The sequence below is a fragment of the Athene noctua genome, chromosome 24 (genome assembly GCF_965140245.1).
Source record: "Athene noctua chromosome 24, bAthNoc1.hap1.1, whole genome shotgun sequence".
Classification (NCBI taxonomy): domain Eukaryota; kingdom Metazoa; phylum Chordata; class Aves; order Strigiformes; family Strigidae; genus Athene; species Athene noctua.
In genome coordinates this window covers 6,574,509-6,600,380 of record NC_134060.1, presented here as the reverse complement: position 1 = coordinate 6,600,380, position 25,872 = coordinate 6,574,509, and the positions used below count along the sequence as shown (strand labels likewise).

The 25,872-nt window shown below is 44.3% G+C and overlaps 1 protein-coding gene across 8 annotated transcripts in view; it reads left to right on the top strand.

The window, feature by feature from the left end:
* The first annotated feature begins 3,736 nt into the window (after positions 1 to 3,736).
* Positions 3,737 to 25,872, top strand: part of PUM1 (pumilio RNA binding family member 1) — a 78,780-nt gene continuing 56,644 nt past the window's right edge. For 7 of the 8 annotated variants that reach the window (XM_074926393.1, XM_074926399.1, XM_074926398.1 and 4 more), the window contains exons 1-3: positions 3,737 to 3,835; positions 8,005 to 8,378; positions 23,322 to 23,390. In XM_074926393.1, coding sequence (XP_074782494.1) covers positions 8,016 to 8,378; positions 23,322 to 23,390 — 432 coding nt within the window. In that variant the 5' untranslated portion in view covers positions 3,737 to 3,835; positions 8,005 to 8,015. Of the gene's footprint in view, positions 3,894 to 8,004; positions 8,379 to 23,321; positions 23,391 to 25,872 lie in introns of all 8 variants that reach the window. The other variant, XM_074926392.1, reaches the window with a different exon arrangement.

Below are 25,872 nucleotides of genomic sequence, written 5' to 3'. Positions count from 1 at the left end.
CAAGCTGGCACATTTTGAAAGTATCCTTCGTGAAAGTCTCAGCAAGTTTTAGCTTGGTTTAGAAAAAAATCAAGTAATCCAGTGGATGTTTTTATTTTTCTGGTGCCAACAAAATTTTGCTGCCCCACTGAAGAAATTGGCACTGTGGGGGGACACTCTCTCCTCCCATTTGGCTTTTAATTTCAGAGACAAAGTTGTCATTGAAATAAAAGTACTGGACTCCTCAAGGCTGGGGAGGGCCAGGTCTGTCTGGGGGCAGTACTGAAGCCACTCATCTGTGATTTATGGAGTCGCTCAATCTATTTCATTTTCCAGCTGAATCCCCTGTCCTGTGCATGTGTCTTCTCCATCAAGCTGCAGGAAGCTCTGTTCCGAGGAACATGAATCACAGCAGCGCTGTGTTTATCTGCTCTTAGACTAGAAGGTTCTTTCAAAGAGAAGATACAGTCGTGTTGGGCATCGTGCCATCAGGAACAGAGTCTGGGCAGAGCATGGATGGAGGGTCTGGATTTCGGCATTTGGCTTTGGACGTGTAACTTTGATGTTTAATGAAGAGCACAGCCGACTGAAGTCTCTTCTGTAGTCAACAGAGGGAGAAAAGTGCTTCTAGTGAGTCATTCGGAGGTTAGGAGGACATCAACCACCTTCTGGAGGAACCTTTTTCTCTTTGTAGACTGAAGACAAAGCACAGGATAACTTATGCCAGGTCTGGTACAGGGTGAGCCAGGGCCAGGGAGCTGGGTCTGCCCTTGATGGTCGACAGTGTAACAAAGATCAGAAGGACATTTCCACCTCCAGAAGGTTTCTCCCATGGAAGTGGAAGTTATTTCACTGCCCACACTGCCTCTTCCTCCCACTTTGCCTGCCCTCTGTGGATCTGAAGTCCCTGGAGCAGCCTGTGGAAGACTTTTCATGGATTGCAACAAGCTGGGAGCTCAAGCAAGGTCTGAGGGGCAAGAGAGGACAGCAGCGGTAGGAGGCAGAAAAAGCTGTGGGAGGGAGAGAGGTGCTTGGAGGTGAGACCCAAACTCTGACTCAGTCCCATGGCCATAGGGCTATGTGTCCCCATGTGCCATTTCTCTGCACCTTTCTTCCTAAACCGAATAAACTAACTGGCATAAGCGGGTTTTAACCACTAATACTTCATCCACAGGAGGACTCCTTCCCTCCCCCTCTCATTATACTGGTATAAATGTAATTATCCCAGGTATAATTAACACAAACCATGTTTCTAGTGTCAGCAAGCAGCCTGGGTGTGTGCTGCAGCTCTCTGCGGCGTAGCTGTTATCTCTGGCTCACAGCAGAGGGTCAGCGCTGCTTGGGGATCTCTGTGCTACTGCCAGCATGATAGCTCGGGGACAGGCGGCCCCACTGGCAAGGTGGGGTGCTGAGGTTGCCAGTTTGCAAGCACGGCATGCCAAAAGCCGGCCAGCAGAAACGGGTAGGGACTTGCCAACCCTCCTTCCCCCAGGCTGCGCAGCAAGGACACAGTGTGGGAAAGAGCTCCTGACCTCTCACGCTTTGCAACTCGAATATTCGTCACCCAGGAGCCAACACTAATGTCTTGTATCAGCCCAGAACGCTCAGGAGATGTTGCAGAATGCAACCCAAGGAGAAGGGTGTCTGGACATATTTGTTTGCCTCAGTGTGAAGATGACAGATTCACTGTTCATGTCTCCATTATGCCCAGAGGTTGGCCTTGCTCACATCGATGATGTTTCGGGGATGTTTCATGGCCCACCATGGCATGGAGAGGCAGGTTTAGGGCTCTACCAGCTGGAGGGTGACAAACTGATGCAGCCTCACCACACGAGTGTTATTCTGATGGGCTGACTGCATCACCAAGGCACTTTCCTTGTAACAGGGCCGCGCAGCTCAGCAAAACAAGCTGCATCTTTGTTAGGGATGCTCGCCAGAAGAACCTGCTGATGTTCCTGTTCCAGTGAAGAGCCTGGGGGCGGCCAGGCCTCGCTAACAGGAGCTACTCGTTGCACAGGATCCACACCGCAGCCGTTCGTGGGGTGCTCAGGGCCCGGCAGGGCTATGTGGCAGCAGGGCAGGGGGGTCCATGCCAAGTGCCACACACTCATTCAGGCAACATGCTGCTGCAGCGCAAGCAGCTGAACCCAGCAGAGCTGAGTTTATCACAGCAGGGTTTTGCCAGGTAAAGTAAGCCATGCTGGAACTAGCCAAATAAAGTTTTGGGTGGCTATACAAGGCTTAGCTTGAAAACCAGCATGAACAGTGAAAGCCTTGGCTAACTGTGTGTCCTGAAGGTCCCCTGTCAGGCCAAGCCTGGGGTACTCAGCACTTTCCAGGTTGCAGCCACGAGCTTTATTTCCCCAGAGCTCTGGGGGTGGCCAGGGTGAGGCCTTGCTTCCCCGCAAGCCCCGGCTGGCTGGGCCACATGCTCCAGTCTTGGTGTGGGCGCCTGGAAGAGGCATCATGGCAGTAGAGACACCCATTACCCTGGCAGCCCTTTGGGGAGAAAATGGATGCAAGCCAGGCAGCCAGATCTCAGCTGGATCCAGCTCTGCCTGTGCTTAAATGACTGTGATAAACCGGGATTGATTTCTTGTACCTGATCCCACAACCCGCTTGCTTCACCCACAACAGCTCAGATGTAAGGGGAATCTCTTGCCGAGGCCCGTGTGGTCTGAACGACCCTGTCGGCTGACGAAACCCTTTGAAACGCTACAGCTGCCGCGCCGGGCCGCCGCTTGTTTGCTCTCCGTGTGCATGCGAGGGCATGCCCTGAGCCGCTGCCCTGCGTGGGCAGTTTCCTCCCGGTTTTTGAGAGTGGTTCTCTCACCTGGCCAAGAGGGAGAGAAAATATTACATCTAAGTGTCGAATGCGGGTGCTAAATTCCCCCAAAAACATCGGAGCCCAACACATCCCAGTGCAGGAGGGTGCAGAAAACCACCAGCGGCTGCTCCCGACTGACCTGTCCCTTTAACATGGAGGTGTTATTGCACAAACTACCGCTCCCAGGGTACAGCGCTTTGTTTGAATGTCCAGGCTGGGAGCCCGGCCGGCGCTCACGGCGCACGCCGGGGTCTGTAGTTTCCTCACAGCCCTGACTCTGTGGGGAAGGGGAGTGGAGGGAGGGGGCGGCGAGGCACGAAAGGAAAACACCCCAGAACTGCTTGGCTGCTGGCACTGGGCTCGTAAAGGCGTGGGGCGAGGAAGAGCCGCTCGTCCTGCCTGCACTCGGCTGCGCTTCGGGCCTCTGGTGCGGTTCTCCGTCGCCCTTTGTGCGAGCAGGCCCCGGGAGGGTGGCTGCTGCTTCGGGCAGGGGGCTGGCAGCTGCCTGGTGGCCTCCCCCCCACCTGGTGTGGGGCCGGGGGGCTCGGGGTGCCCCAGGCCGGAGCGGTGGCAGCGGTGGGGGGGTCAATCCCAGCCCCATTAGCCGAGGGAGAGTTGATGGTGGCGGCGAAGCGCCGAGTACGGACTCTGCCCCCCGGCCCCACCTGGGGAAGGGGCCACGCTTAAAGCCTGAGGCCCCTGGGCCTGGCCCCACGCCGGCCCGGGCCTGGCCGGGGAGCGGCGACACCCGCGAGGGGACGCGCAGGAGGGTGCCGGGGCACGGCCTGTCCCCCCGCGGCGCTCCCGGGCCGGGGCGGGGGGGAAGGGAAGGGGCCGCGGGCAGGGCCCGGCCCGGCCCGGCCGGGGAGCGGCGGCCCGGCGCCGCTTGGAGCGGCCTCGCCTTCCCGGCGTGCAGCGCGCGCCGTCCCCGCCGGGCCGCCATGTTGTCGGAGTGAAAGGCAGGGGGAGAGGCAGGCGGCGAGCGGCCTGGGGGGGGCCGAGATCCGTCTTCATCCTACCGCTCCGCCCGTGAGTATCGGCACCGGACCGGGCCCCCGGCGCGCCGCGCACCCCAGCGGAGCCGCCGGTAGGGCCATATTGGTGGGGGGAGCGGGCGGAGCGGCGCCAGGCCGCCCCGAAGGCGAGCGGCGGCGGGGCGCTGCGCCCGGCTCTCCCGCCCGGCTCCTTGTCGGCGCTCGGGGGCCGGGGCCTGGCCCCTATTGTTACCGGGGAGGGGAGGGGGGGGCGCGGCGGGCTCCCGCCCCCCGTCAGCCGCCCCCCGGTCGCTCGCCGTCGCGCCCCGGTTGGCAGGGAGGGGGCTGTTATTGTTGGGGGGGGGGGGGGGTGCGGGCCCATCCCGGCCGGGCGGCGGCGGCGGCGCCCCCCGCCTGCGCCCCCCCGGCCCCGGCCCGCCGCAGGGGACCCCTCCGGGGGTCCCTCTTGTCCTTGGAGTGGGCCCGGCCCGGCCTGCCGGGGAGGGCCGAGGCCCCGCTTTGTTGCCCCGGGGGGCCCGGCCCGGCGGTGGCGGTGGTTGTGTTCCCCCCCACCCCACCCCCACGGCCTTTGCGGGGGGGTTTTGGGGGTTCGGGGTGTCCCTGGCAGAGGAGGGGGACGGTGTCTCGCAAGCAGGAGGGAAGGAAAATGCAGACAATACTTTTTGATGGGCTGGGTGACCCCGGGGTTTTTGTGTTTGTGTGTGGGTTTTTTTTTCCTTGTTTTTATCTCGTTTTCCCCTAATAACAGCGTTTGGCCCTTTTTAATTGCACACTTGTAATCTTAAGAGTCTGTCCCTTGCCCCAAACTGAGAAATACTCGCTTTTATTTATTTTTAGTCAATGTTTAATAACTTTGTTCTGAACAGAGATTTTATTAGACAGATCATGAGTAAGGAATTTCCTTTATTAAGACCGAGGGAGGTGGGGTAAGGGGTAGCATTTATCTTACAGTGTTTTAATGCTGGTTTAAGCAATTCGGTCGGTGATCAATTTACCCGCTTCCTGCTGCGTCTCCCCAGGTTTTCAGGAAAACACAAGGTTTAACGTTAAAAGTTCCTGGTAGGCCACACAGCTCACGAACAATGGCTGTGCTTTAATTTCCAGTCTAACTTTCCAAAAAAACCCACCCAACCCAAACTCTCTTTTAGTTCGTGATTGAACTTTTTGAAACACGCATCCTCTGCTGACTTAATTTTTAAATATTGACTGTTATTTCTAGAGGAATATCGAATAAGAGCAGTGAAGATCTGAACGCGTAGTTGTGCTCTATGCGGATTAAAGCTGCCTTATTCAGCGCCGTCGCCACTCGTGCTTAAAACTTGCTTGGAGATGTCTCCGAAGTTTTTGTTGCTTGTGCAACGTCCCATAATCTGAAGTATTTTGCTTGTGATGATAACACAGAGCGGTTTATTTACATGCAATGTTTTTATCAAGGGAGGAGGAAAATTGCTTGCTTTGAGCACTTTGAGGCAGTGTAGAAACCTTTGCTTGTAAATATGTAACTTCCCAGCAAACGGTTTACCTAGGGAAAGTTTATTATATATTTTCACTGAGAGTTTGGGAATGAAAAGGGTCCTGGTAGCCATTGACGGCGAGTCTTGCAGCTGCCGGTTAGCTAATGAATGTGCGTTGTGTAGGTGACTTAACATATTTCTGATGCTCTGTGTGCTTTGAATGACAGGATTCAGCTGTCCGCTGCATTTAACAACAGCATTTCTATAAAAACACGTCTTGGAACTAAACTTGAACTACCCAGAATGCTCTTTTCCCCTTTGCTCCCTTTCAAAATGTCGCCTCTGCCAAGTTTTTTTCTCTTGTGTTTGGAGCTGCCTTGTCTCTATTAGACGAAAGAGGAAGCGTCTGGGAGCAGGAGGCACTTGTGTGGATCTTCACAGTGCCTTGACAGAGACTTTCTAGAGTCTCAAAACCCCCCTAATTTTTATAGTAATGTGGTTATTAACGATTTATGTGCAAATAAAACCAGAAAAGAATTTATGCTGGTGAACAGAAGGACCTTGCAGCCCGTGGCCTCTTGAGGGGGGAAGGTAACATTGTGGCTGTGCAGACTTCTACTGGCAATTTTGTACATGTGGTATTTCCGCTGGAAGCAGAGCTTGTCACAATATATAGGTACTTCAAACTTTTTGTGAATTCCTAGTATCTCCCTATATATATATATATATTTTTTTTTTTTTGACTGCTCTGATGAAACTTGGAACCTCCTTTCATACAGCCTGCTCAGAGTTAATTGTTTGCAATTAATGTACACCTCAACGTGGTGATAAGTGAATTTGTTACCAGTAATTACTTCATTGTTTGTTTGTTTTTTTCTTATTGCATAGAAGAGCTTTATTGCTTCATTTCATGTTACTGAAGGATTTCGGTGATGTTTAAGGGGAGACTAACAGGAAAATGCCATTCAGTTGTAGTATTGTATTCATAAAAATAGTGAAGGTTTACTAATATCAGGTATTGTCACAGTGTTTTGTGACATATTTGGGGAAGGTAGTGATTTCCAGGCTTTCTGAAAGACGGAGAAGTTAGTTCTGTTGTATGTTGCGGGTATTTAAGTTGTGAAGGTCTTTGAATGTATAAAAAGATTTGGAGATTGCTTGTTTATGTGGCCATGGAGGCTGTGTGTGTCAACAAATGCATGTAGTAGGTGCAATTAAAAAAATCTTATCTCTGCAGTTCTTGTAGTAATTTTCTTCTGAATATTAACACTGTTCTCAATTAGTGGGACAAACTTGAGTAAGTTTGAACAAACATAGGATTGGGATTTTTTTGTGTAAGCTTTCTCTCTCTACTGTTAGAAAATTGTTCTTGGAAGTTGCTTGTAGTAGTTGACTGTTCAAAACTACTATGATGAGCAGAGAGGAAACAGAGCTGCCTTTCAGTCTGTCAGAGCTGCTGTCAGGATCAGGGCCAAGGTTTACAGCCACCAAGGTGCAAGAGTAAAAGCATTCTCGTGCTTGTATGCAGCTGTGGTGGGAGCCTGTAAGGGCTGAACACCCCCTGCCCCAGTTTCATCCTTACAACTCTCTGTGGTATTCGTGGGATTGCAGTTAAGTAACTGAAATAATAAACTAGCAATCTTTTTAAAAATAATAATTCTGACTATTCCATGCCTTTAAAAACATTCGATTTGTGTGTGTGCTCTGCATTGGCTGAGCATTACATAATGGGGGAGAACACTTTTCTGTTCACATGTGTAATGCCTTTATTGCTCTCAGGGTCAGCTGATAATGTTATCTTAAAATAACAAACTAACTTGTGTGGTTTTGTGCTGCTGGGATGCTATCAAAATATTTGGGAGGAATAGTAAATTAGTGATTTACTGTCAGCCTGGTCTGCCAGTTGTCCTCCTGCATGCAGATGATTTTGAGTAATTTAGGGTATTTGCAGTGTGAATCGTTTCTGTGGATCGTTTCTGTGACTCGCCCAGTTTCTCCTGGTGCTGTGGACACTGCTGGCTGCTCCGGCTCTGGAAGGTTCTGCCAAGATCCTGGGCACCGAGAGGTTAGCTGCTCTTTCTCCAGGGAATCGTACAAAACATGCCTGTCTGCTTTACCATCTCATGACCGAAGCCAGCTTCTGAGTTTGCAGGAAGAGTGCACGTTGTGTTTGGGACTTAATTAACTGCATAAGCAAAATCCAGTATTTTAAGTTTGCATTTGAAAAAAACCCAACCTGTTGCCTTGATGTTTTGCATAGCTGAGTGAACACATCGTGATACAGTGGGACTTGTGTATTGATTGAAGATCTGCCTTGTAATTTGTCAGGTGTAAACACACGCGGGAGGCACTGGTGGTGTAATTTGCGTTCCTTTGGGTTTTGGGGGGGGCTTTTTTCTAGCAATTTTCTGTGGCAGCACTCCAGACTGTTTTGTCCATCACACAAATTGGCGTTCTAATTTCAGTGTAATGGGCACCTTATACCAATCTTGTATATTCTGATAACACTTTGCAGCACAAAACGTGGGATTTTTGGCTAGTGTGTGTTTTTAGATGATATTTTAATTACTAGGTTAATGGAGCAAATAATTACGTTAAAAGGCGTCAGAATTGGCATCGTGATGTTTCCTTGCCAGTTCAAAATGGGTGTGTTAATTAATATGTAAAGCTGAAGCTGTAAGGTTTTCATGTTTTCTTTCCCTTCTCTCTTTCTCGCTGTCTCTCCCCCCCTCCCCTCACCCCCCCGTAGGTGTTGGTGGAATGAGCGTTGCGTGTGTTTTGAAGAGAAAAGCAGTACTCTGGCAGGACTCGTTCAGCCCCCACCTGAAACAGCACACTCAAGATACAGCTAATCCCAACATGCCTGTTGTATTGACATCTGGAACAGGGTCCCAGGCTCAGCAACAGCCAGCTGCAAATCAAGCGCTTGCAGCAGGGACACACTCCAGTCCTGTTCCTGGATCCATAGGAGTTGCAGGCCGCTCCCAGGACGACGCTATGGTGGATTACTTCTTCCAGAGGCAGCATGGTGAGCAGCTTGGGGGAGGAGGAAGTGGTGGAGGCGGCTATAATAACAGCAAACATCGCTGGCCTACTGGGGATAACATTCATGCAGAACATCAGGTAAAAAAAAAAGTTCAATGTTTCCAAACTCAACATGTGAACGCATCGGGTTGATGATAGATGTTTTTAATGACACTTTTTAAAGCTTAAGCTGGTTATTGTGTGGTTGGAAATGGCAACAGTCGTACTTTTTGTTTTCTTTTCTCAGGACTTCAGTAGCTATAAGCTGAAATATTCCTGTTCTTGAGGGTGTTGAAATCCCAGTCCACTTTCTGTGACAGTCAAATACATGTTTGCAAAATTTATCATTCCCTTTATTGATTTTTTTTTTTTTTTTTTTTTTTTTGGATGTGTGAACCAGTGTAGCAGTAACTGCTGCTGCTTTTCAAATCTGTTGCTGTAGTTAAATAATTCTTATGTAATGGTATTACAAAACTGCCAATGCATGTAGGTTGGGTTTTTAGCATTCCCAATATTGAAAAACACAGCTCTGGAAGTTGCTGGTAATTTATTTTCCCAGGTTTCTTTGCTTGTTTCTTTTGGGGTTTTGGGGTTTTTTGGGTTATAATTGGGTGGGGAAAGTGTTATTAATGTGCTTAGCTGGACTGAGAAGAGAAGAACCTTAAGAATGTCATGGAACAGTGCTTTTAGAAATATGGCTAACTTCTTACACTGACTTAATGTTTTTAAAGGGGTAGTGGGCCAAAACGTCTCGCAGTAGTAGTGTTTACTAGAAGTCTTTTCAGTAGTTGCATTGTCAGATGTGCAGCGAGTTAAATGAGCGAATGACTCACTCTAGCTTTCTGTCTGTGACCTATAAGTAACTCGTCAAAGGAGATGTGCTTCCTCTGCTAAGGGAGAAGAACTTAAGTGTAAGCACTTTTTAAAACTGAACGATTCCCACAAATATTGTCAGAGCAGTAGACACAAAGCTTTTTCAACCTTTATGAATATCTCCTGCCTCTAGTTTTTCAAATAAAAGCGAACAAGCCCTTGTTCCTCTGCGGTGCCTCCCCAGGGGATGTGTTGCCATCCAGACCATTTAAAAGCAAACATTGCAGTGAATTTTGCAACCTCACTGAAGTCAGTGTGTACATCAATAAAGAAGTAAACCCGAGTGCCCTGTTAATTTGTTCTGGAAGAAAAAATCTCATAAAATACTGCAATGTGAACTAAGCAGCTAGAAGACTATTGTAGTTATTCCCTTATGTGGAAACATAGTATTTAGTTATCACTTTAAAGGAAATAACTGCACTGAAATGAGATGTAGCTTTTCTGTTAACTATCCAAGTTTTCAGTCACTAAATGTAAAACTTGTTTCAAGAGACATTGATAGAAGAGATCTTAATGTGCTTTAAGTTGTGTAAGTAAGCAAAAAAAATTCTTTGTGAAAGGCTGCAGCTTTTAGGTTTTTCCAAGAAAACCTGTCATGCAGTCTTGTGTGGAGATGTTTAGGCAGGAACTGCTATTGTTTGGACATTTTGTGGAAAGATGACTTCATGAATTAAAATGAACGTCATAAATTCTCAATCCCTGTTTCCTCCCACTCATACTTTCCTCTTCTGTCGCTGAAAATCCCTAAAAGCAAAGAACAGAACTCACTAGAGTTTGAGGGGGCAGGAGACGGGACACCCAGATCCTCCAGTCATTAAAATTGTGCTTGTATTTGAACTTTTTTTATTGCATGCTTTAATAACCAGAAGACTTAAACTTTCACTCAAAGAAAAGAATCCTACCTGTTACAGAGACTTACCCTGATGACAGAAGGTGTGTTGTTCTTCCTCAGCTTGATTTTCTTCAGTAACTTGTTGAATGAAATGATACTAATAAATGTGCCACTTAATGAAAGAAAAACTCCTTAGCTTGTACTAGCTTAAATGAACTCCTAAAAAAATAATGCATGCATTTTTTTGAAGACTTAACACTTCTGAGAAGGTTGTATGGACAAAATACACCTGCAAGATTAGGCTCACAAGGTTCTCTGTGATGCTTTCTCTATTTTTCTCCCATGTGTTCTATGATCTGAAGCTCAAGAAATAGCCACTCTAATATAATTAATGTTGGAACCTTATCTGTTCTACTTCCTGGTGGTTTTTACATTGCCTGTCATGTTTTTGTCACGTAGTCCTGATGTTTTGCATTCAGTATGCATCTTTAAACCAATCTTTGTGTTTAATTTCTTCAAAGTCAGTTCTGAGATGGAGCAGTAACTTTCTTCTTGTGTGTCTTACTCGATACTGTATACTCCAGTGATTGCTGGGCAGTTTTATCTACGTGTTTATTGCTTTGGCCTCTCTTGAGTGCCTCTTTTTCCATGGTTCTCTGTTTGCCTCGGGGTTTTACTCATGGGAAACAGAATGCAGGATATATGTAATTGTAATACTGCCATTCCTTTTGACTTTTTAGCCACCTTTGCATCTGCTTCTTAAATTATAAATTCCTTGGAGCAAGAACTAGTCTTATGCATGCAAAATGATTTAATGCAGTTTGGGCTTAGCTGGGATAGAATTGAATTTGGCCTGCAAGAACAGAAGTAAAAGGAAGTGCTGGGACATGCATAGAGGTGGGGAATCATTATGGATGTCTTCTAAGTCTCAATTTCTCATATATACATTTATATTACTGTACTTTTTATTTTAGACTTTTAAAGATGATGCAGTGAGGGCCCTTGCCTTGTTGCCTTGAAGACTGGTTAGGAAACTCAGTAGCTAAAAGATAATGGGAAGTCAGAAAAAATAATTATAGGGTAATATAGGTTAATGCCTGCCTAGAGCTTGGGAGGTCGTAATTAAAGGTAGAGGGATTTTTTAAAATTGTTGAATCCTAGTTTCTTCTTTGTTACGCATGTAGACAGACATCTGTCTCAGTCTGCTGGTGATAATACTCCAGTGATTTTTACCAAATGATAGCATTTCATCATGTGTTATGAAATAGCTACGCGTGTTGTGAGTCAGAAGTTATTTACGGGATTCTTGCTTTTCATTTTTGATTGTGCTGGTTGTTTCTCCTTGTCATTTGTTTGTACGGCACCTCTGAGAATGGAGCTGTGAATGGCTTTAGTAGGGATGACTTAAAACCAAGTTTCTCTGTTCCCAAGGAGGTAGAGAATGTCCCCTTACTGAGAACAGCAGGAAAATGCTGGTTCTTTTTATGTTTTGCCTAGACACTTTCTTTTCCCTTTGCATTTTTTTTCTTCTCTAGAAAAGAGGAGGGGGGGGATAATTATGTTTTTATATAAAATGAAGCAATTAAAGATGCTATGTCATTTTTCATATTTAGGTATCAAAGATACGCCATCCACGCAACATGTATTATAAATTCCTCTTTGTTCTTGCTGGCATTGCAGTAATGGTGGAATCGGACTTTTCTTCTAGATTGGAAACTCTGAACTTGTAGGCAGAATTGTAGCTACAAATACTTAATCACCAAACTTTACATGGAAGACACTTCCATCAGCCAGGTCTTGACTGCGAAGCGTAGTCTTCTCTTTTTACCCACAAAAAGCAGCAAGATGAAGTCAAGTGTCAGTCTCCACCAGTAATTTCAAGATTGAAGCTGAGGAGGTTAAGGCTGTCGTTCACCTGCAGGGCTCTTCAGGCTGTTTGAGCAGACAGTTACAATAGCTGCACTGGGGGGGTTGTGCTGTTTATCCTGCAGAATCGGGTAGTGATCAGAACCTCTTCACATAGGTGAGTGAAGATGTACAGGATGACCCTTGGTGAGTAATGGCCTCAGTTGGATTTGTCTCGGTTGTGAAAGGTTGCATATCTCATTACAAATCCAAACAGGCATCTACTACTCCTGAGGGGAGTGAAAAAACAGTTGAGATACTCAGCTGGGAGAAGTTATCAACACTGAGCAGGTTTTTAGGAAAATCGTCTGGGTTTTCTTGGATGGGGTCTCCTGTGGCTTGTGCGTACTTGTATGTTCTTGAACTGGAGTGAAGAGAGAGTTGCTGTGGTGGTGTTCCCTTCTGAATTACAGTGAATGGATATACTTAAACTGTCTGAATTGCAGTTAGGGTAATATGGGAGTTGCTTAGTAGAAGCAAATGATTTTAGGGATTTACTTTCTTTGAGAGCATGTTTAATTAATAATTTGAGACAATAGAACTCTGCAGGGATAGTCTTGTTGAATGTGGGGAATTTTTCACATATAGTTGTTGAAGAATAGTGAGAGCAACAGGGCCGGGACTGTATTTTATGCTCAGTTTTGCCTTTTGGCAACATGACCATGCAACTTCTTAACTGGGAACTTGCATTCAAGTGGAGACAGAAGGTGATTCTCCTGGCAGCTGCCCTTCTAGAGCACTGCTACTCAAACTGTGCTGCTTGATGCTGTGAAAGTGTCTGGATTTGACATTGTTTGACAATGTTTGGTGCCTGCTGACAAGCACCATGACCAGAGTTTGCCTTTAAGTTGTGGCAAGGTCCTCTAAAAAGATCCTGGGACCTAAGGAAGCAGAAGCACTGGCTTTTGTTCTTCTCAAGTGAAATCCTGTTTAAGTGAGAGTTAACTCTTTGGGATGGAGATTTCCTGACCTTCCCACGGAAAGCACCTAGAGTATGAGGTCTGCTGTGGTCCAAATAATCTGGTTTGTTGTCTGGGCTAGAGTTAAAGGCATGGAGCAGATCCGCAGTCACATACACCTTGTGACAGAATGCGTGGCTCTGTTCTCAAAGAACGTTTTCTGATATGTTTCATTAAATCTGTTGAATTTTTGTGGGTACTTCCTTGTATCCTGGTGAACTGGTTAGGGCTTTTCTTACACTGACACTGAAATGGCTGTGCTAACTTGATACCCAGATAATTTAGAACATAATACCTTGCTGAAATGAAATGTCTAGTTTGGCTGATTTGTTTTGTGGAGATTTCCCTGTAGTAAAGGGGTATCTTGGGGGAAGGAACTCAGAAGATTTGATTTAGTTTTCTGATTTGCATTGCCCTTTGAAAAATCTTTCTGAGATAGAAAGAGCTTGAGTAGGTTGGCTAAGTTGGATATTTAAGATTGGGTATTAGAAAACCATTCTCACGTATAGGGGAGAGAAAACACCCTGAAGTCTTTAGAAAGTCAGTTTAAGAGTCTGCCTCCTTTGAATCTGTAGGTTTTACTGTCCTTGACAGGCAGTTGCAAGATACCTGGCTCTACTTGGGTTTGCACGAGTAACCTGATATGCTGGCTTTGGGATTTCTCTGTGGTATATCATCTTTGTAGTCTGCTGCTTTGCTGTGGTGCTTGCTCAGGAAAAGCAAAGATATTTTCACACTATTGAATTTGCAAATTTCAGTGCTTCAAGACAACTTCAAGTATTCCAGTTAATATATTGTGCCCAAGTGTGTTTTGAATAGAGCTTTATTAGAGCATAGTTTCAGCTTGTTTTCTTCCTCCCCTCTCTCCAACTTTGCTTTCCCCTTATCAGCTCTTTTGTGGTTTGCTGAGTTGGTGTGACCTATCTGTACTTCTGAAGAACAGGTTGTGATGCTCGTAGCATTTTTGTAAATGGGTGAAACTTTATGTAAGGCGCTGGCCGTATAATCTCTCCGCAAGTAGCCTCTTCCTTGCAGACTGGCACAGTTAATTTTGACTGCTGATCAGAAATCTCCTTAACAAAGAGCTGTACCAGACCATTAAATGTAGTGTTGCCTGTGTCTGAAAAGTTGCTTTTAGGTGTATGCTGAGACAATTTTAAAGCTATCTTCTCTGAATGATGATCTGGCAGGTCTGTGATGAACAAACTTGCCTTTGTGTGCGGATATCATGTGATGCTGCTCTCTCCTGTCAAGCGATCTGCTCTCAGATATCGTGTTACTCCTCTTCCTTTGTTAAGGGTAACTTTTGTTCTAGGGCAGTTGTTTTTATTGGGAGCATCTTGCTGTGTTACCCTGTACTGGAGCTGCGCTTCAGATCTTGATTCAGTGCAGGGGTGAAACTGGACTGTTACTAAACCCTCAAATTAGTCCTTGGCCCTGCTGCCAACAGTCGGTGTGGCATGGGGCCACTCGCATCTATTTCTGACAGAAGGACTGAGCGTGGAACTGGAATGAGACATTGCTGCGTCCCTTCTCTACACCTTTTTCCCCTCTGAATTCAAACCTTGGAAGGCAGAGTAGGGGTGGGAGGGAAAGGAAAAGCTTCCTGGAGTCAAATGAACCAGATCTTAGTGTAGTCTTGAGCGCTTGCACAAAAACATTGATCCACACACACATCTGGGAAGCAGAAGACAATTTTCCCAAGGTATTGCCAGCTCTAGTGGGGCAAAATTAAGGTTGTTTCTTTTGTAATCCAGTATTTTGGTAGTTTGCACCCCAACAATGTGTGCCCAAGACATCGCAGGGTAACCTAAATTCCACATTAATGAAGCGCTTCCCTTGGTGAATAAAATCTGAGGAAAAACATAATTAGCTAAGCCGAGCCATTCTGAAAGGCTGCCTTTCTTGCATTTATTTCTGTACCCTGAATCATTAATCATCTTGGCTAAATGCCATGTAAAGCATTAGCCAATGTGCAATTTCAATAGCTTTTTGCTTCGAATGCTAATGGTAGTAGCAATTCTAATGATGAATCCTTTACTACAAAAATAGTAGTTAAACCACCTAATCCTGTCTAATACTTGTGACTTCACATTCTTTCTTTACTGACTATTGTTATAGGAGGGGACTAAAAATAGTGCTGCAATCAGTTGATGGAACAACATATTTTAACCCTGGATCTAGTTGTTAGGGGCAAGCCTGTTGTTGACAGTGTGCGGTGCTTTTCTTACTGTCAGCTGGTAAATACTTTTTTTTTTTCTCTCCTAGATACTATATATGTGTGTGTGTACGCACTCAGGGTAGATATTTTTTAAATAACATGCTATGTGAGCTGTTCAAACAAGACAAACGCAGACAGTCTCCCACAGCTGAGTAGGAGGCATTTGTTTCCATCTGAAATTTGTAAACCTTTGGTTAATTTAAAAGGCTTTAACAACTCCTGAGTATATAAATCAAGTGCTAGAAAGTATTTATTAGGCTGTTCAACCAGCCATGTTTGTTTTTTTTTTTTCCCCTCTTCTCATTTCTGAGGATGTTTTATTCAGGCAGCAGCCTGAATGCTTTTGATATTTCTTGTTCTTACTGTCTCAATCCCAGTGTTCTTGTAGAAGATATTGACTTTTTTTTTAGGAATGTTTTACTAGAAAATAAGGAGGTTTTGGTTTTGTTTTCTTGTATTAAAAATTGAGCAAGACTTAAAATGTGGAGGCCTAATGGATGGAAACTTTAACTCGTGCACTCTGTGAGTGTTGTGTAAAAAAAAAAAAAAATATTCAAGTAATAATTACACTTTTGAGGTGCTGTAGGTAAGCACTTTTGCCTGTGCAAACAGGAGCAACTCAGAATCTCTCATCTCTTGTCTAATCACAGAAACAAATCCTATTCAGCTGAGGAGCTGAGAAACCATCATAACTTTTTGATCAATCCGGACAAGTATAGCAGTAACAAAATTTCCCGCGTTACTCTGCGGGAGTAGAAAGGCAGAAGGAGTGGTCTCACAGCGAGGTGGTCCCACCAAGCTTGTGCAGAGTTTAAATTGTTGGAGGGCTCCCTCCAGGCTGGAGGGGAGCACAGCCAGCATCAGGAGAGGCTGAGGAATGAGTCTTTCCTGTGGATTTGTGGTTCCAGCACCCAGCCCTTGCCCATGCTTTTGTTTGCCAGAATGGCCGATAAGTTTAGGGTGCTTTGCCCAGAATTCCTTATGGTAGTATCTGTGGGATCCCCTGGAGTTCATTCCCTTGGCTGGCAGGACTGAAGGCTGCAGTCGGCCCTGTAATTTACTGTAGATCAAAGAGATTTTGAAAGCAGCCATTTACATGTTCCAGCTTCACGAAATCCTGTCTCTGCAGTGCCCATCCTACCTCGGTTTTAGCGGATGCTGTCCTGGGAGTTTTGCCTCCTGGTCAGAAGTAGAACTCGGGGGGAAGGGGTAGTGGGGTAAGGGAGGGACAGCTGGGGGCTAGATAGTTCCTGGCATAAGAAAGTGCTGGGGAAGGAGAAAGGCAGCCTTTGAAATGGGGCCACATGGGGAGCGGTGTTAGGGAGAGGGGAAATGGAGAAACCGGAGAGCTGAGGCTTACAGAAGCAGCCTTCTAGTTTGCTTTGGTTACCCTATTTAACATAATTGGCTTAATAGAAATAGATAGTTTAAACCCTCTTCAATCGTTATTACCGCTAATAAATGCAGATATCTGATCTATTTAATATTGTCCAACATCAAAGAAGAAAAGAAAAATCACAAACCCTCAGGCTTCATGATGCACTTCTAGAGACAGGTTTTTTTAGATCACCAGCCTAGAGTATTTCTCAGCTGGTGATTTGTCACCTTTTTTTTCTAAAGGACTTTCTAGCTCGTTTGTTCTCCTGTATTTTTGGCTTTTTTTTTTTTTCTTCCTTTGTTTTATTCCACCTGTCCTTTCTCTTACTGGGAAACATCACTTGCATAAGGAGGAAGAAAAAATCCTTTGTGTTTAAGAGTGAAATTTAGCCTTTGATAGTTTTGCTGTATGTCTGTCTAGGTGAATATAAATTCTACATAAACAAGGATTCCTTAATATATAGGGCTAGTATACAGTCCCCTGAGATACCTGCAGACCATGAAATGTGATACAGTATTACACTTTGAATTTATATGTAAAGGTCATATTAGCAACCATATTTGCTTAATATAAAGTGCAGTAATAACACTGATTGACATTAATATTTGCTTAAAATTGTTATTCACCTACTTTGCTGGTAGCTGTTGGTTTGGAAAAAAACCCTTGGATTATTCTAGAATAAAAAATAGGGTACTGGGAATCTGAAAGGTAAATACAATGTTGCTCATGTTAATTTGTTAGGTCCTTCAAATCCCTGTTTAGTAATCATAAGGACAGTTAGAAGCCCCAGCTCCTGTTAATTTAACTGACTGCAGAATTCCTGTTGACAAGTGTTATTTAGCCCTGTGGGCCTTGTTGTTTACTAGGTTAAAATTAACTGGAGTTTTCAGTACCAGCAGTGCAGTGTGTCCGATCAGGTGCTTGGGTTTATTACTTCTTTCTGTGGGCACGCTGGTGCTTTTGCAGATTTCCCTGCTCATCCTTTACTGCCTTGCACCTTTTTAGCACTGGGGACATCAGACCCTGTTTTGGGATGGTTTGTTAGAGGTGTAACAGGAGAGGTTTGGTCCTGGTGTCTGTCTGCAAGTTGTTCCCTCCACTCTGACCCTCTCGTGGGTGATTTAGACCCTTGGGTCTTAGGTGATGCCTGGGATGATCTCCTGAGTCTGCTTTGCTCTTCTGTAAGAAAAAACTTATGAAAATTCTAAATACTGGCTGTATCTGTGACTGAGTGTTTGGGGGGGCTCGGAGTCAGGGAAAAGTGATTGCCTAGGTTTGTGGCATGGTAGGCAAGCAGCTGGTCCAGTACCAAATGGTAGCAGTGCATAGAACGTCTTCAGCTCCTGGAATAAATATTGGTTTCTCCAGTTCTGGTATAGCTATATAAATTCAGAAGTGTTCTATGTACAGACAAGGACTAGTGTCTGTGTAGCTTTGGGACTAGGAAAGCATTTGCTTCTAAGTTACTGTCATGGGATTTTGCAGTGGTGAGGCCTTCTAATCTTAGTTTAAAAAAAAAAAAAAAGTGTAATTGTCCTGTGTAAGATGGCTACCTGACATCAATTAGCTGTGTGCTGCTTGAGGGGTTGGAAAATCCACAGTGAGTATGTTCAGGGCCGAGTTGCTGAGAAGCTCTTCTACTGCGTGGGAGGTTGAGTTTTGAAAGCAGCCACTGACCTAGAGAGGAATTGGTTTGTGTTGCAATCTGCAGTAGGTGAGAGCAGAAAGCAGTCTGTGTTTTGTCTTGTTCTCTCTAAAATAGGTGGTGGGTATCTGCTATTAATGTCGAAAGGCCCCTGTAGCCTCAGCATGGATGAGGCCAAGGGTTTTTATTCAGGAGACTGAAAATAAGGTTTGGAGGTCTGACCTAGAGTGACTGTGAATGGATAACAGCTGTCTCTTGCTTTATCGCATGTTTTTCAGAGCAAAGGTGAAAATTGGTTAAGAGGGCTTTTGAGAGACTGAACTGCCTTCAGCCTCAGCGAGGCGAAGCAGTCTGGTGGGTTTACTCCAGTTCCTCGGCGTGGCTTTAGTTAACGCGCTGGGCAAATCCGCTTTGGGGTACGGGCTTCCACCCTGACAGCAGGAAACTATTTATGAGAGTTAGTGAAGTGGCTGTAAGCTAGAGTGTTATAGTGACATACATTCATATATTAGCGTGTGTGGAAATTAGTCTTCTTGAATGAGATTCTCATTAATTTCAGTGAGATTTACATAATTCCTGAGTGCATACTCAGCATTTAATGTGAAGGGGAGGAATGTTCTTGTGCAGTGAAATTGCTTTGTAACTCTTGTTCGGTTGCTGATGTATAGAGCCTTAATTTTGGTAAGCAGGCTTCAAAAGCAAGCTTGCTGGTTTTCTGCATTATCAGAAAGAAAGAGTACTCTTGTCAAGAAGGGGGGAAGGTCTGTTCTTGCTAGCTGGTGAGGATGCGCACTTTGCATTTTGCTTCGCAGAGGTGGAAGAGGCTGAAATGGGGCCGTGACTGAGGGCTGCTGCTGGCTGAGAGCGGGAGTCAGGTTTTGTTGTATCACTTATGAAGCAATTTTGACTACAGCTGACCTCTCCGTGTGATTCCTGATGTTTCTCAATCACCTCTTCCTCCAAGGGACCAGGTTGTCATGTTGTATCCAGATGTCAGGGCATCGCTTCCTTGTGCAGCCAATTCATCTTGGCGTTGTCTTCTGGATTTCTTTCAAAACTGGTGCAGTGGTGAACCAGATTTTATGGTAATCAGATCTCATTGATGTTAGTGCTCATCTGTGAAGTTGTTCGTTCTCTGTGGACCTCCTTGTTTCTAGTGTTTATACCATCATGACTCTGCTCTCCATGTCTGTGTTTGTTACAGGTCAGTGATAGCTAACAGGAATAGATACCAATGAGGTGGCAGATCATCTTTATCATTTCATTACCATTTCAGAGTGTTGCCTGCCTTTTGGAATACTAAAGTGTAGGAAGTCATGACTTTGGCTTTGTGTTCTGCTGTTTCTGAAGCTATTTGTTCTTTCAAAGGGAAATGAAGGAGCCCTGTGATACTTGTGCGTACTGTGTAAGAAAAAGAGGTGAAGAGGTGTTGCTGTCTGATATCATAGAAGTGGGGAAATAAGAAGAGGATCTTTTGGGTACAATCTTTGAAAATTGAATAATAAGCTAACCTATATTAGAAACAAGTAGATACAGTGATCAGTGGAGATAAAGGAACTGTCTGATTGAGAGAAAGGGCCTCAAAATTAGTGATTATATGCATACAGTGCCCAAAGTCAGGCACAAAGACCTGATTTAGAAAATGTTTTTATCCATAGTTGTTAGGATTGATGAAAGAGAAATGATTAGGGGTGTGACTTAAATACCTGTAATGAATAATTTCTTCCATTACCATCTGACAGCAGATTAAGAAGCCGGTATTACTTTTTTTCTTCTTTTGATAGTGACTGGGGTAAAGTACAGTTGAGAATGAGATTGAGGCAACCATTTCTCCTGTGTATCATTTCACAGGAAGGTTAGGATGGCTATTTGCAATCTAAAGTGTGTTTGAAGGACAGCTTCCTTCAGACCCTTAAGAGAGGAGTGAAAATAATAGTGCTCTGTTAGGTCTGCAATTATACCAACCCGGTATGAAATGACTGGGGTGCTCTTTGCTCTTTGATGTTTATCGGGCTTTTTGCCCTTTACCACGATTCTTATCTTGGTCTCTGTGTCACCTCCGTCGTAGTCAACTATCATGGCTTTACTTGAAGACAAACATGCTTCTCCATGTTGGAAATGGTCAACACTGAGGAGATCTGTCTGTGCTTCCTGGGCTGTAGCTCTTAGAGAAACAGGAATTGCTAAATGTTGTAGTTTCTGGTGGAGGATCATGAACTTGCATTGAAGGCATTGACTGTGTTGGAGATGATGTCGTTGTTAATGTTTATACCAGCTCTAGCTTCACCAAGAATTCAGGCCAGCATGGAAGTACAGCTTCACACGTGGATGTAAATCCCGTATCTGCACTGCTGTAACTGGTTTTACAAGATGATAACATGGTTTTCTACTCAGGACAAGTGCTTGAACAAGGCATCTGTGAAAACGTTCTTGCATGTAAAATGGTGAACAAAAATACATGATTCTAGTGTTTTTAAAAATGTTTGGTGGAGCAAGGATGGCCACGTAACATGCCAAAATACCATAAAGAAGGGTGAGAGAGGGGCTGAGAAGTAGAGTTTTATTCTTGTTCAGAAACTGCTGCACGTTCTGCACGGGGCTTTCACAGGGATGTTAGTGCAGCTGAATCTGCGAGGGGACTCAGCTTGGCAGCAGGGAGTTGCTAAGACTGGGATATGACCAAAACAAACTACAAATGTCTCTTAATATCCTTTTGATTTATGCTAGGAATGCAATAATTACATCTTTCTTGCAGCTTTGTTTTGAGGTTCCCATAGCACAACATCCACCTTGGGGAGTTTATTTGTTTTGGATAAGTGGGGGACACGCACTGAAGCAGCCTCTGTTTCTCCACTAGCACTTCCACAGCACTGTAAGTCCTGGATCAGTGCCGTTGTGGCTGCTGCTGTGGTTTGCTGGGACGTTGCTTTAGCAGTGAGAGTAATGAATATCACCTCCTGAATCTGTTTGTGTAGCTTCTCTATTCCTCACAGGTCTCAGAGAAATAATAATTTGCTACTGTTCAGCTTTGCAGCTTAGCATGTCCCGAGGGGGTTGCAGCACTTTCCATGAGTTCAGCTTGAAATGCTTCATGGAAGAATTTGGTCTTATCAACTTCTGTCTCACATGAGGCAACCGAGGTATCTTAGCAGCAGATCAGTGATGGAGTTAACCGTCAAGGAAAGTCCTTGGTGTTGCCCAGTGCTGTAGTTTCTGGAAGGTGTTTTCACTCTCTGCATTCATGGTTGATGTGATAAGCGTCACCACAGAAGGTGGCAAGACTGAGGCATAACTGAAAATAACTTTGAACTGAGATTCAGTAATAAGAGGATATCTTATTTTTAAACTGTGATTCTGAGTGACTGGCCATTGCAGATTTGCGAATTACAGAAATATGTATTCGATAGTTTAACAATATGTTACTAATCTTTTGCAAAGTGGTATTGTTACAGAATAGCAGAAGAACTCGGACTGGAGGGGACTGGAGGTTATCTGTGGTGCTTTCCCTACATGATAGTCTTGGATGAGGTCTGTTGAATCTTGTCTTAAAACAGAAATAAAGCATAATCAAAACAAAGTCTTGACTTGGTTCTGCTGGAAATAGTGGCACGAGTATTAGAAGTCAGGGTTAGTATTAGAAGTCAGGGTTAAGGTCAGCAGTCATGGTGTAATTGCTTACAGGACTGGTCACTGGCAGGGTGGTGCATTAGCATCTAAACCAGTTTTGGGGTTTTTTTGGTCCTATAAATCACCTGCCTGGTATTACTGGTTCCTTCCCTTAGAGGAGGCTGCATCCAAATCTCCTGCTGCGTCTTCAGTGGCGACACAACTCAACACTGCGTATTAAAAAGGGCCCGTGAAGAACTTCAGTGATAGAGTGTGTGGATTACTCATAAGTGTTTTACAAACTGTTACCCCAGCTCTAGCAGAAAGGTGTATCAGATCTGTTGGGTTGCAGGGATTATGTAAACATTGAGTAGGAGGTGTGTAGTATTGCCTGTGTACCATTGTAAGTGTTCGTGGCTGTTATAATAAGCGTTGCTTTGATACAGGTGTGTTATCTGAGGAGGGCAATCATTTAGTCTGAATCCTAGCACATGGTTGAACTTCTGTCCTTTGTCTTCAAGTTCATAGTTGTTTGTTTTTTTCTTTGCTTCTGCATGTGCTCTTAATGGCTGCATCTGTAAGGACTTGCCTAGATGAGATTCGGACATGAAAATCAGAAGTGTTTTCTTGCATTTTCGACGTATCTGACTTAGCTAACAGTTTTAAATTGCTGCTTTTTTAATGTTCTGATTTAATCAATTTTAATCAAGTCATGATCCAAAGCAGAAGTGGATGATGGCACAACTCCCCAAGTAAACGTATTTAGCTACAGGTTCTCCAGGTGAGCAAGGCCCGTGTCACCTCCCAGGGCTGTCCCCTTTCTCCTGCTGCGCCTGAGCTCTGCCCTGTGTGAATCTGGAAGGGCTGCTTCACTGTTGCCTCTCCCTTGTGTGCCTTGCCTTCGCTGGCAAGTCTTGGGGCTCCCCGCATAGCCACGGAGCTGTGTGGCTGCTGTCCACATGCTGGTGACCTCTTGGGAATGAGGAAAAGGCCATACCCCATCAGGGGTTTACTTAAGGTGTTTTGCACCCTCGTTTGTGCTTCTGAATTTTCACTTTGAGACATGGTTGTGGGTACAATAAAACAGGCAACTGATCTTAAGGCACTGCTTGCTCTCCTTTCCTCGTCCCCCGCTCCCCATTTTAAATGGCGTTATTTAATTTAATTTGCTTTTTGTTTCTACCGTTGTGTTTTTCCCTTTCATATCAATGTAACTTGAATATAAATCTGCCTATTTGATACAAGAGTCTACTTGATTTTCACCTGAAAGGAAATGATGCTGACTCTCTTGCTCCCTCACCTGAAATCCTGCAACTTACTGTGAAATATTATTCTTTGCAATACACTTAGCAAAGGCAGCTGTGTTAGACTTTGTGTGTCTTAAAAGTAATTGCTGGTTTTTCCTTTTTTTGTGCCTGTATAAATTTAACTATAAATCTTGTAGCTTCTGGGAGTCTTAAAGGTAAGTCATCATCTGGAGCTCAATAACCTTGTTATATGCTGTAATATGGAAATGTGCTTTCAGTGTGTATCAGAAAAATTGCTATAAACTGTGATTATCATAAAAAAACCCAAATCCACCCAGCATTTCCTCATGTATTTTTCTTACCCATCTATAAATAGGTGCGTTCCATGGATGAACTGAATCATGATTTTCAAGCGCTTGCTCTGGAAGGACGGGCTATGGGAGAGGTAAGTGAAAGGCCTATAGAAAAAAAATCTGTGTATCTTTTGGGGGGAGGAGGAAAATAAATAACAGTTTTTGAGGCTGCTGGCATGATTCTGAATTTGAGTTGTCCATTATGACTGTGAAGCTTGTGTGTGTGTGTGTGTGTGTGTGCTTTAACAAAATAAAGACCTGTCAGGCTGGAATACATCTTAGTAGGAGGAACAGCTAAGCCCCTCCACCTGTTGTATCATCAAACAGTAAAATGGTGGTTGTAAAAGAACAGTTAGAAATATGTCTTGTGACAAGTGTTACAATACTTGTAGCATGTTTATTTTGGGATCCAGTGATCTCAGACCCCATAATATTGTGGGTTTAGTTGTTTGTCATTGTCTACTGCCCTGTTTCCACTCCTGGCCACCTTTTGGCTCTTGTCGTAGAGCACAGGACTGTGTTTAACATTTAAAGTAGCTGGGCAATGTAATCAAGGGCTGCAGAAGTGATAAGTGCTTTGGACAGGTCAAAGGACTGCTGAGCAGGGAGTTGTCAGATAATGGGCCCTTTAGTTCTATCTTTATAGAAACCCAGTGGGAGTTCTTTTAATCTCGAAGCACAGCGAGGAGGTGACTGATTTGGGGCACATAGCCATTGGTTTTCTTTGAAAAGAGAGAATTTACTTGTTTTTAGGGTGACCTGAAAGAATAGCAGGTTACCGTAGACTGTGTTAGGTTCCTGAAAGTTGGATGTAAACACTTCTTTTCCTTGCTTCATTCCCTTTTCCTTTATAGTCAGTCCATTTAGAGGCTTGTGGAAGAACAGGGATGAGAAAATCATGTCTTGTGGAAGATATTAATGTACAGCAGGTCAGCCTGGTAGAGGGCCGCTCTTTTAGCCTTTCTTTTTGGTTTCCTGTCCGTCAGGTTCAGACTAGTGTATTTTCTCCACGTTTAGTCCATTCTGTCTCTGTTACCTAGTTTATGAGCCAGGCTAAAAAATAAAAATAAAAAAGAAATCCCCGGAACTCAAAAATTACAGTTTCGGAGGAAATGACAAACCAGGACTACTATTGCTTGGTGGGATTCATAAGAAGGTGCCATCTCTGGAGTGAAAGACCAGGGAATTCATGGGGCTTGCAGCTTAGCTTCTCTCCTTCCTTCCTTCTTTCTCTGGAAGATCGTAATACTAAATTGCATTTTAATTTGACAGTACTTGATAGGAAAATCTGTTTCTCTAGGTTATATTAACCTACATTGAAATTATTGACTAAGAGTAGATGAAAATGATTTACAAAGGAGAAAACATGACATTAAAAATCCGTCTAAAGCTGCTGAAAAACAGCTGACGTGCCTCCATATGAAGCATGCCAGTGGAATGATGGGGGTGTGAATGTTCTGTGAATATTATTTTTTTAACACCTCACTTGAGCAAGACGTTCATTTTGAGACAGAGCTACAGGCTCTTTGCAAGCCAGTTAAGAGTAAGTACAGCACTTGCTTTGTACTTAAGTGGCATTAGGTCATGTTAGCTTAAATGCCTGAAGGCGTTCCTAAATATGCTGATTTTTACCAACTCAGTTTATTTAACAGTTTTTTCAGAGAAGTGAATTTGGGCTTGGTTTTTTTAAAGATAGGAGGTTTGCCTTTCAATGATGACTCACCTGTTTTGTTTTGTTGTTTTTTTGGTTTTTTTTTTGGTTCCCCCCCCCCCCCCCCCTTTCTTGTAACTGTGATGCAGAAAGTTTTGGAGCTGGAATCCTTTTGTCACTGGGCTTTTCCACACACTGGAAAGTGCATGTTTTTCCAGGAAAGGTGACATTTCACCTTTCTCTTTAAGAGACTATTTCTTGCTTCTCTTGGGGTTTTTCTCCCTCATCCCACAGTTTCCTTTCTTTATCTATTGAATTTTCTCTGTGTTTCCCCAAGGTATTTCAACATAGATCCAGCTGGCTGATTTAAAGAACTATGTAAACTGAGATCCCCACAGGATATGCGTATTGGCTTTCAAGACCATGTTCTGCAACTACAGACTTTGATTTTGTGCAGCGTGCCCTATCTGTTGTTTAGATGCCTTAGCAAGGCACAGATAGTTTCCTCCGCTCCTCCTGCTCCTGGAATGTGAAGGAAACTTACGGAGAAAGTCGGTGTACTAAGAAAAATTGTCTGAAATAAACAAGAAAAAGAGAGAATTTAATTTGTATTTCTTCATCTTGTGTCTTCTGAGCCTTACCTGCAGGAAGCGTCAGTAATATCATACTTATGGTTGATAGTGAAAAACCTGGAGGAGAAAGATAGGAAAAGAGTGTTTATACATTTAGTGTATCTTTTTATCTTCCTGTTTTCTTGCTTCTTAGTAAGCAACATCAAAATTTTAGTGATTTAAAGAGTTTGTGCCTCTGAAGACATCAGAGCATTTTTTTTTAAAGGGCACTGTCAAACAATTAAATCCCTTATCTGCCTTTTGATGGCAGGATAGATAATATTTGATGATGAACAGATATCTTAATCTGGG